This window comes from Pinus tabuliformis, chromosome 9 (assembly GCF_031772625.1).
Source record: "Pinus tabuliformis cultivar Carrire ecotype Pingquan chromosome 9, CPIR1, whole genome shotgun sequence".
Taxonomy (NCBI): domain Eukaryota; kingdom Viridiplantae; phylum Streptophyta; class Pinopsida; order Pinales; family Pinaceae; genus Pinus; species Pinus tabuliformis.
In genome coordinates, this window is record NC_142307.1 from 641,456,817 (window position 1) to 641,468,627 (window position 11,811).

The following is an 11,811-nucleotide window of genomic DNA, read 5'->3' on the forward strand; positions in this document are numbered from 1 at the left end:
CTCTCTCTCTCTTCATCTATATATTTATCTCCCTTTGTCTCTCCTCTTTATCTTCCTATATCAACCAACACACATATAGACTCTCTCTCCATCTCTCTCTCTCTCTCTCTCTCTCTTCCACTTCTCTATCCATACCTATCTCTCTTCCTTCCTCCCTCTCTCTGCCTCTCCCTTCTTCCCTCTCCCCTTCGTCCATCTATATCTCTAACTCCCCTTGTGTCTCCTCCTTTTATCTCCTTCTCACCCCCAAAACATACATACTCTCTCCCCTTATCTATCTCTCTCTCCCTATTTCCCTCGTCCTCTCCCTCTCTCTCTTCCCCTTCTCTCCCTATCTCTCTCCTTCTCTCTCTCTCTTCCCTACTTCTCTCCTCTCTCCCTCACTATCACTCCATCTCTCCCTTTTCACTCCCTCTCCCTCTCCACCTTTCTCTCTCTATGTCTTTTTTCTTCCCTCCCTCTCTCAACACCTCCAACTCCATCTCTCTCCCCCCTTCTCTTTCAAGTCCTCTCTCTCTTCCCTCCCCTCTCTCCCACCTCCCTCTATCTCTCCCCCCATCACACTCTCTCTCAACCCTCAAATCTGTCATTATCTCCCTCCCTCTCTCCTTCCCTCTCTACCCCTCTCTCCCCCTCCATATCTCTCTATCTCTCCTCTCCTTTTCCCTCTCTTCCCTCATCTCCTCTCTCCCTCATTACATCTTCATCTCTCCCTTATCAGCCCTCTCTCTCTCTCTCTCTCTCTCTCACACACACATCAGGAGATCATTTTAGGCTCAAAAATGAAAGTACCCAAAACTTCTTAAAACTAGCGCCAAATCGAAGAGCTCTACAATCTGAATCCAACGCAAATCATTTCATGCAAATATGACATCGAATACTTCCAAAATCATGTTCTGATCGTTTTGGGAAACATGTAAAAAAAATTGAGTTGGGTTGTACAGGGCTTCACAGTCAGTAGTTTGTACCGCTGACTGGACCTTGACTGTACAGGCTTTTTGTTCATCACTAGCCAATTGCTACTTGACACTTGGCACAATTGTATTGGCTACGAAATGGTGGAATTTCATTAGTTGATTGGGTTGGTTGAGGTAGACCAACCAGGGAGGACCACGTGGGCCAACCAAAGGCTGCCATGTGGCCTCCTGGTGGCCACTAAAATTTTGTTAAGGGTCAAACAACACCCTAGGGAATCAAACTCATGACTTCCCACCAAACAACCACAAGCTTTACCACTAGACCATCCATTGCATGTTACTTGATATGGTTATGGCAAAAACTATATTTAAATTTTAAGAGCGCGAAGTATGGTGGAGGGGGGTTAGCCCCTAAGGGCTTAGCCCCAAGACACATGTATTCCATATGCTCTCGGTGGATGCGAAAGGTGCCAATATAGAAGGCGCTAGGCTTTAACCCTAGCCATAGTCACATGCCACCCTCATACAACCAGGAGCATGTAGGGATAAAGTGCTAAGGAAAAGGCACTTGTTGCAAGAGGGCCAGCCCCAGGTTCCATCACTGCCATATGACCCAGAGCTGAAGGAAAAGGAGCTTCGATGGGCAGGGCAGGCGTTAAGGCTCGGCCTATGGACCAGTGGCACAACATGACCATGTCCCCGTGTTAAGGGGCTTAACCGACGGGGGTAGGCGTTAAGGCTTAGCCCTCGGCCCTTTGTGGCCCATGTGGCCATGTTTTTCAACCCTAAAGAGTTAGAGGGCGAATTAATGATCCAAAAAATTGCACCTGCAACGGGTGAATTTGTCACTCAGTTAGCGAATTTTCAAGCATATTTGTAGAACAGTTAGCCAAAAAGTCGAAATTCTTGGGTTTTTAACAGTGAAGTTCTTGGATGAGCTAGTAGCTCATAAATTTTTTAGTTTTTCACCAATTTGAGCTCAAAAAGAGGCTATCTGGAGGTTTTTGGATCCTCTTAATCCATTGGTAACCTTTGTTTTCTGTTTTGAGCACATCTAGATGGCATTTTTGCAGGTTGGAGGCTAAGAGGTGTATGGATCAAGCAGATTTTGGTAGCATTTCCTAATGGTATTGAGCATGAAGAAGACCTTGTAGGGGTTTCTTCATCTTCAGAATTCATTTGCAGCAATTGATACTTGCAGGGTTCAGCTCTTGGACATTTTTCTCTCTATGTCAAGTTGAGGGAAGCTTGGATTATGTCCTTCTTTTTGCATGTATGCTCATTTTCAGATGAGGTCTAGGGTCTTTGTAGGAGATTCTTTGTATTGTTGTAGTTTACATGGTGATTGCAGGTTATCATGTTGTTTTTATGTGAGGGTTCTCTACAAGGGAATATTTCCCCTGTAGAATCTTTTTTCTTTTCTTTTTTTTAGATTTAATTAAGAAATGTCATAAAATTAAATTTAATTAAATTATTTATAAAATATTTTGATTGTGAAATAAGTTATGGTTTTTGCATGTGTTATTGATAAGCCATGGTATTGGCCCATGGCATTGTAACATAATAATTAAAAGCAAAATTTAAATTTAACAAATTAAATTTTATTGTTTTTATTACTTTGTTCAAACAGATAAAATGTGAACAGAATTGAAAAGAAAGAGATGTAGTTCTCAGGTGTGGCCTGCACCTGGAGACTACACTCACCAAAAACAGAGAGATCACTCTCGTACACTCTATTATTCATCAATGAAAGATTACATCATTAAATACAATACTAGGAATTAGGAAGTTGCACCCAAACCCCTAAACTTTAGGAACTAATCCTAAACTAGGGAGAACGTTACAACAATGTAACCTATTTTCTCCATTAATAAAAAATAATATTAATTATTTTTTAACTCCCCCCCTTAATGGAGAAAGGGTTCTCCTGGACTCCTAGCATCTTTCTAAACAATTCAAATTTCACGCGTGCAAGAGGCTTTGTGAAAATATCAGCCACATTGTCACAAGTTTTACAATATTCAACAGCAATTTCTTTTGACTATATTTTCTCTCTAAAAAAATGAAATTGAGTGTCTATATGTTTGGTGTTTTTGTGAAACACTGGATTGTATGCTAATTTAATGGTGCTCTGGTTGTCGCTTTTGATGGAAGTGGGATTCTTCTGTTCTTTTCCTGCATCTTTGAGAAGCCTTCTCAACCAGATTGCTTCACACGTTGCTGCACACAATTCTTGATACTCAGCTTCACATGAAGACAAGGCTACAGTACTCTGCTTCTTGTTGCTCCAAGCTATGACCCCGGAACCTATGTTGAATGCATAACCTGTGATGGACCTCCGATCATCCAGGTTACCTGCCCAGTCTGAGTCTGAAAAACCTGCTAGAGTAACATCAGATACATCAGTGTATAAAATACCATAATTAATAGTACCACAAAGATACCTTAACACGCTCTTTGCTGCTATCCAGTGACTTTCAAGCGGTTTCGACATAAATTGGCTCAACACACTAACAGAGTATGCCAAGTCAGGTCTGGTTGTTGTAAGATATATCAAGCTGCCAACTAGTTGTCTGTACATTGTGGCATCAACCTCCTTAGTGCCATCGTCACTGCTCAATTTCAGATTCTGCTGCAAAGGTGTCGCTGCTGATCTACACTGATCCATACCAAACTTTTCCAACAGATTTCTGGCATACTTCCCTTGGGTAAGAAAAGTTTGCCCAGTATCTCTGCATACTTCTAATCCCAGACAATAGTGAAGGCTTCCGAGATCTTTCATCTCAAAAACTTGTGCCATAAGCCTTTTGATTCCTCTGATTAAATCATCTGCATTTCCTGTTATAATCATGTCATCCACATACAAAGAAATCAAAATAATCTGCCCCTGATTATTGTACTTGGTATACAAATTTGGGTCATTTAAACTTCTATGGAAACCATGCTCTACAAAGAAAGAATCAACCTTTTCGTACCAAGACCTGGGTGCTTGCTTTAAACCATATAAAGCCTTTTTCAATCTGCAAACAAGATGTTCCTGCCCCTGCTTTACAAATCCTTCTAGCTGTACTAAGTAAATTTCCTCTTTTAAATCACCATTTAAAAATGCAGATTTAACATCAAGCTGGTGTAATTCCCAATTACATTTAGTAGCTAAAGCAATAAGCATTCTTATTGTATTTAACTTTGCTACAGGTGCAAAAGTATCATCAAAATCTATACCTTCATGCTGTGAATATCCTTTTGCAACCAGCCTAGCTTTTAACTTTTCTATACTTCCATCTGCATTCATTTTTGGCTTAAACAGCCATTTGCATCCTATGGGTGTTTTATTCTTAGGCAGCTCAACTAAGTCCCAAGTATCATTTCTAAGAATTGATTCCATCTCTTCATTCATTGCATCTCTCCATTCCTTAAATTGACTAGCTTCTTTGTAATTAGAGGGTTCTACAATGTTCAAAACCTTTGACATCAAAGCATAGTTTCTCAATTTTAATGGTAATTGAGTCTTCCTACCTGACCTCCTTGGTAGGGGACTTACCTCAAATTTGTTTTCTTCTGCTATTACTAGGCTTGCATTATCACCTTCTTGTTGTTCTTCTTTTTGCTCTTCTTTCTGCTCCTGCTCTCTTTCATCCTCGCTGCTTTCCTCCAACAACAATGGAATGTGCCAATCATCACCAACGTCATATTTCCCTTCCTGTACCTGTTCATGAAACACTACATCCCTGGTTGCAAATGTCTTACGAGACTCAGGATTGAATAATTTATATGCTTTAAATTATGTGCCATAACCAACAAAGATGCATGTAACTGCTTTAGGGTCTAATTTCTTCCTATCAGCTTTGGGTATATGGGAAAATGCTTTTGACCCAAATACTCTTAGATGGTTTACTGCTGGTTTAAATCCATATAGAGCTTCAAAAGGGGTTTTGAAGCCAAGATACCTGGTAGGACTTCTGTTCTTCAAATATACAACAGTATTAATAGCCTCTGCCCAAAAGCTATTAGACAGACCCTTACCTTGTAACATGCTCCTTGCGTACTCCACCAAGGTTCTGTTTTTGTGCTCTGCAACTCCATTATGCTGTGGTGTGTGTGGCACTGTATACTGCTGAACAATCCCATGAGATTTGCATAATTTCATGAATTCCTTTAGCTTGTATTCTCCCCCTTGATCAGATCGGAGAATTTTTATACTCTTACCAAACTGCTTTTCCACCAAGGTTTTAAATTCTATAAAGCACTGGAAAGTCTGACTTTTCTTGTTCAAAAAATAAACCCATGAATATCTAGTGCAGTCATCAGTAAATAGCAAAAAATAGTATGCTCCTCCTAGCGACCTTGTCTGCATAGGTCTGCATACATCAGTGTGCACTAGTTCTAAAATCTTTGTTTCCTTCCTCCTATCATGCACAAGAAACTGTTCTCTATGCATTTTACCTGAGGCACAACCATCACAATTTAACTGAGTATTACGAAAGATAGGGAGTCCCTCGACCATACCTTTCTTCTGCAATAACATGAGGTCCTGCAAATTCAAATGACCGAACCTCTGATGCCAGAGTTGTTCGGCTATCGATCCTCCTGCAACCATGGCTTGCTTTGGTATGCTTTTTGCATCCAGTCTGTATAGGCTTCCAACTCGCATGCTTGTTGCAACTATTTCATTCCTGCAATCCTTTATCGCACAATGAGTCTTGAATAACTCGACTTGCATATCTTGATCAGCCATCATGGATACAGATATCAGATTTTTCTTAATTCCAGGTACATATAAAACATTTGTAAGGTGACTAATTTTTCCATTTGGTAACTTAACTGAAATCACCCCATGACCTTTAATCTTGTATCCACTATCATCTCCTAGATATATTTTTGATCCATTTATACTTTCTTCAAGACTATCAAAAAATTCCTTTTTACCTGTCATGTGAGAGGATGCTCCGGAATCGACATACCAAATGTCATCTTCATTAGATGCTGAAAGGGCACAGTCGACTGTGAACAGTCGAAATTCATGACTGAAGTCTTCTTCTTCAACAAAGTATCCTCTGTGCTTTGGATTTGCCTGCCTCCTCTTTGCATCATCAACCTGTTTCTTATAACATTCACTCTTATATGACCCTTCTTTCCACAATAATAACATTTCTTTTCAGAATGATTTGCAAGCATACCTTTATGAGAATGCAGATTCTTATGTGATGTTCCTCCTTTCTGCTTTGTTTGCTGTTGTGACTGCTTTCCTTTGGATGATCGTCGTTTCGCCATCAACGCAAGATCATCACTCTGGGGGTCCAAGTTCTGCCGCCGCTCCTCCTCTTACTGCAAGATCCCAGTGAGATCATCAAATGTGGGTGCTTTCTCCCTTGCCGACACTCCAGTGATGAACGTTTGAAAATCATCACACATCCCGTTCATTGTGATTGCAACAAGATCTTCATCAGACACCGCCACTCCGATGGCCCCCAATCTGTCTTTCACATCTTTAATTCGCGCAACAAATGCAGTAGCAGTCTCCCTTTCGTCCATCCTCATTGAAAATAGCTTGCTTTTAAGTGCCAAGACTCTGCTTGTATTCTGGGTCTCATACAGACTTTTAATTTTCGTCCAGATGTCCGCGGACGTTTTACAGTCTCTGATGTGCGCAATAACATTGTCCTTCACAGACATCTTCAACAAGACCTTGGCCTTGTTCTCTCGTTTTTCCCAATCTTGCTCCTGTGGCCCTCCGTTCGGCTTCTGCTCATCGCCTGTAACTATGGACCAAGCATTCGCACCCTCGAGCAAGGTCTGGATCTTAAACTTCCAATTTGTGAAGTTAGATCCATTAAGTTTACCAGACTCGTTAAAGTAAGATTCCATCGTATTACTCATTCTAAATCTACCCAACAACAAAAAAAAACAATACCTGTCATATCGATCTGTCACCTCTGCCACCGATCTACAGTGTCTGGCAATCCCGCTCCAGCGAGCAAATTTGGCATTTCCAATACAGCCGAAGAATCGATCTGATCAAAATTGATCCGATCTGCCTCTCTCAGATAGATCTGCAACTTTGTCGATCTGCACCCCTTGCAAACCGCCAAACGAAGTTGAGGCTTCCCGCAGATCCCCTTGAAGGAAGATTGGCGCATCCTCAATCAGCAAGCGAAAAATCCTCTTTGTGTTGGCGCTATCCCGAGCGAAAAATCCGCGCCAATTAAAAATCGGTTAGAGTATTTTTGCTGGCGCGATTTCCTCCTTAAATTCCGCGCCAATTGGACGTTCTGGCGCTCTGGCGCGAATAATCCCAAAAAATCCGCGCTAATTCCTCCTCCTAGCGCTTCTGTTAGCGCAAAAAGCGCACCAATATCCTCTCCACTCAGAAAAAAAATATATATCTGAGTCCGAGCCAGGTGTTCTGCAGTCCACCTACTCAATTGAGCATTGAGCTCTTTTGTACATGCGGCCACACAAGCAATTCTACCACACAGGTAAGCTAGCTACAAAGGCACTTTAGCCACAAAGGTGACAAAAGATCAGGCTCACCCAATCTGAGCTCTGATACCAAGATAAAATGTGAACAGAATTGAAAAGAAAGAGATGTAGCTCTCAGGTGTGGCCTGCACTTGGAGACTACACTCACCAAAAACAGAGAGATCACTCTCGTACACTCTATTATTCATCAATGAAAGATTACATCATTAAATACAATACTAGGAATTAGGAAGTTGCACCCAAACCCCTAAACTTTAGGAACTAATCCTAAACTAGGGAGAATGTTACAATAATGTAACCTATTTTCTCCATTAATAAAAAATAATATTAATTATTTTTTAACTAAACCAGTTTATTACAAGGACTAAAGAAAGCATGGATGTATTTTTTTTAATTATTATTAATAGTAGTAGTTGTGATATAGGGGACATTAAAAATGACATACAATTGTTCTTACATTACATCTAACACCTACACATTTACCTTATACTTAGTTCATCTACTTTATATTTAATTATAAAGTGCCCCCCTCTCTCCACTAAATAATATTTTTTATATAAAAAAATTATTAATATAAATAATAATTTTATTACATATATTTTATAATAATAAAATTAAACTCCATTACTTTCCTACAACTTATAAATTTTAAGTGATCAACTTATATATTTTAAGTGATCATCATTTCTGAATAACCTTGATATAATAATTATCATAACAAAATTCGGCAATTATCTTTAAATAATTAACCAAAAAAAACTTAGAAGTCCAAAAATAAATTAATGAAAAAAATGACAAACAACATTATAAATCCATTACTCATCTAAAATCTAATACCTTGTAACTGAAATCTTCTCTTTATTTCTACTTGCCTTAAAATAAAATATATCATAACAAAACCACGTAATTAAAAAATTAATAAATCAGCAGGAAAAACATTATAAATCCATTACTCACCTAAAACACTATTTCTCTCCCCGTGCATCAAATGTTAATGTTTTCCTTTCGTACAATGAATAGGAGATACAACGTCAATATATCTTCAAAAAAATTATTTAAAAAAATAAAAACAATTTGAAAAACTTAAAAATGAAAATTAGCAAATATATCTTCATGGAAAACTTAATTAAAAATAAATAAACAATCTCAAATAATAAACGGTAAAGCTAATAAAGACTAAAAAGCAAACCCCGCAACCACAACCTATGCCATTGCCATATCGTTTCAAATTAGACAAAATATTTTTTATTACTGGTTTGTGAATTTTTTATTTAAAATATGTTTTTAATGATGAATCATATTGGTTGGTTCGAAATGCATCGACAAATGAAATATCATGTGATTTATGCCGAAAAATTTCTCATAAATATATAAACTAATTTGCCCAGAGAGTTTTGGATTGATGGTGAATGGGTGCACTGTTAAGACACTCCTTGAGATAAGTCACTCATTCAAATCCCCCATAGTGCTTATCTACCAATATATATATATATATATATATATATAAACTAATTTAATACCATAAAGACCTTCAAAATATTTAATGAATATTTAATCATCATTAAAAAAAATTGACAATAAATTTATAACACATCTCTACCAAATTAAAAAAACAAAAACTCACCCAAAAATAAATACCAAAAACACTCAAAACTTACTGACACTTAATAGTAAGGTTAACCATTTCACATCCCTCTGTATTAGTGTGAAAAAACTTCATTGAGTTATATAACAGTGATTCAACTGTCTTTCAGCTTGCAAACAAAATCCCCAACCTCCAATAAAAATCTACACAAATATATCAGCGGTCTGTCAATTTAATAACTATGATGGTTAATACAATTTTTCCAACAAAATCAATCAAATACAATTTAACTTACATGTCTATACTCAATCAAATACAATTTAACTTACATGTCTATACTCAATCAACTATTACCATTTATGTTTTTTTCCCACCTATCCATGTTAACATCTTAAATTTTTTATTCAGTATAAAACCTATTTAAAAAAAATATATATAAGTTTCATCAAATTCCAGACCTGGTTGAACGCAATTCAGACTTTTGAACGTGCGCGATTACACGACCATTGAGATAGTTTGAACCGTTATTCATCTTCTCGATGCCACGTCAATCCCTATCTTATCCTACGTTGCGGCACATCTTTATAGGCAATTAGTTTGGGATATTATTATTGGGTTAGTATATGGCACTTAATATTTACTCTTATCTTGTATTTGCCGAAGTAAAAAGTGTCCGACGAGTTAAAATTATTAATAACATACGGTTAAAAAAATAAAATTGAAATTGAAAAGATAAAGTTTAAAAAACGTTTCTTATATTTTTTTAGTAAAAACATTAAATTATTTGTTAATTTTTGTATTAAATTGTTATAATTTTTATTCTTTTAATTTTAATATAAAGATACGTTATTGTAATTTAATATAAAGATATGTTATTGTAATTTATAAATCGTATTAGAAATTAGAATAGATTTCTGAAAATCTTTATAAACGGTATCAACCATTTGATTTATACATTTCAGCTGTAAAATATTTACATACATTTTTGTTATAAAATATTTACATATGTGTTATTTCAAAGGTCTCGGTTGATGGAGCTAAGTACCAGTGACAGCTGGCAGAAAGATTATCGAAATGGCGGCGGACGGATCAGCCGCAGGCTTCCGAAATGACGGTGAAAGAAGAGAGATGCGTAGAGGAGAGGTAGTGGGCACTCCGCTAAATATAGCGCAAAAATATGGGCCGCTGTCGCCCAAGGTTTCATTTCATTTGAGATATGCGGCGGCCTCCTTATGCTAAGCGCGTCGTCAACGAGAGTGCATAATAAAAAGTAGGTGCCAAAAGGCTCTTCGCTTCTCCGTCAGAGACGTGTGGGTAACATTAAGATGACGGTGTTTGACCTGAAAGGCCGGCGGGCACTGGGATGGTCGGTCGTGTTTGCTTTTAAAAGGAACTTCAAGAGCCGCTGTTGCCAATGTCGAACAAGATGGGCACGACACGCACAATAATAGCGGTCGCGATTTTATCGTTGGGATGGCTCTGCATAGTGTCGGATGCTTCTGCTCGAGTTGGGGGCATCCGCGACATACCGGATGTGGAACACAATAAAGAGATTCAAGACCTTGGACGCTTTGCTGTCGATGAATACAACAAGCAACAGGTGGTGGTCTGTGTGTATATTGTGTGATTTATATCCCACCAATAGGTATATGCACTTCAAAATTAATTGAGGGTTTTGTTGGCTTTGTGCAGAATGTGAGTCTTTCGTTTTGTAAAGTGGTAAAAGCGGAGGAGCAAGTAGTGGCAGGCGTGCGGTACTACCTTACAATAGAAGCCAAGGATGGCGGCAAAACCGGGGTGTATGCAGCCGAAATATGGGTGAAGGCATGGGAGAACTTCAAGCAGCTTCTTGATTTCAAGCCTGTGCAGACCCAGCATTAACGATACTCTCTTTCCTCTACAATATCTCTTGTTTTCTTCTTCTCTGAAGTTTGAAGGTTCACTCAATAAGAATGTACTGATGGTGTAGATTCAAGTAATAATAAGCTGAATGTCTGTTTATTAATTCTGCCCACGAGTTTGAAGGCCGTCATGGCATCTGCCATGTAGAGCAGGCTCTGGTTTTGTAAATATTCGTCACGTTGATGAACCAAAATAACTGTAGCAAAATGAAAATGGAAGGTGACTTAAATATGTAAAAGTCAAATTCAAATAATCTTAATAATAATCTATTATGTAATACTGATATCAAATCATAATCCAACCATTTAAATGCACTTTTATGATCCAAGACACGATTGTCATTAAAGCATAGTCTAAACAGTGTCTCTTTTGGAAAAGCAGGAGTGTTAACTGAATTTTTTTATTACCCAAAAAATTATAGAAATTTCATAAGATTTTCATAAAATTTTGTAGAGTTATAATTGTTAAATTTTAAATTTTTGGATGTTCCTAAAATTTTTGATGGTGCTAAATTTATTTCTATCATCAAAAACCTGATTCGAACATGACGGCACACCGATCCACAGACCCATGGGGCAATCAGTCGTCGACCCATGGGGCAATCAGTCGTCGTTTGGTAATGAATGGTTTGAACTTCCATCGAAAATTTGAGGGAACGATAGAAATACGCGTGAGGTGTAACTAAAGAACCCAAAACCATTGGGCCTTCTCCATGTGTTCGCAGAAACCGAGGTCAATGATATTATGGATACAAGTTGCAGTAGGACATATGAGTGTTACTTAAATCTGCGAGTACATCTGGCAGAACGCCCGCGAGAGTGTATAGTATTTGATGCGTTCCTGCATATGTTCGCCCACATTCAACTCCATAAACCGTGGGCTTTTGTCGCTGCGTAGCGTGAATCAAATGGCGAACCTATTTGTTTA

At 38.0% G+C, this 11,811-nt stretch overlaps 1 protein-coding gene across 1 annotated transcript; it reads left to right on the forward strand.

The window, feature by feature from the left end:
• Positions 1-10,373: 10,373 nt before the first annotated feature.
• On the forward strand, positions 10,374-10,987 carry LOC149150270 (cysteine proteinase inhibitor A-like). The gene is made up of 2 exons (XM_089440081.1): positions 10,374-10,582; positions 10,675-10,987. Exons 1-2 carry the CDS (start codon positions 10,397-10,399, stop codon positions 10,861-10,863), a joined length of 375 nt encoding a protein of 124 aa, XP_089296207.1. The 5' UTR covers positions 10,374-10,396; the 3' UTR covers positions 10,864-10,987.
• The last annotated feature ends 824 nt before the right edge of the window (positions 10,988-11,811 follow it).

What these genes read in the sequence shown, in the direction of transcription:
- LOC149150270 (XM_089440081.1), top strand. Translation starts at nt 10,397, where the DNA reads ATGTCGAACAAGATGGGCACGACACGCACAATAATAGCGGTCGCGATT. An exon ending in ATGAATACAACAAGCAACAG is followed by an intron (nt 10,583 to 10,674) that starts GTGGTGGTCTGT and finishes GGCTTTGTGCAG; the next exon opens with AATGTGAGTCTTTCGTTTTG.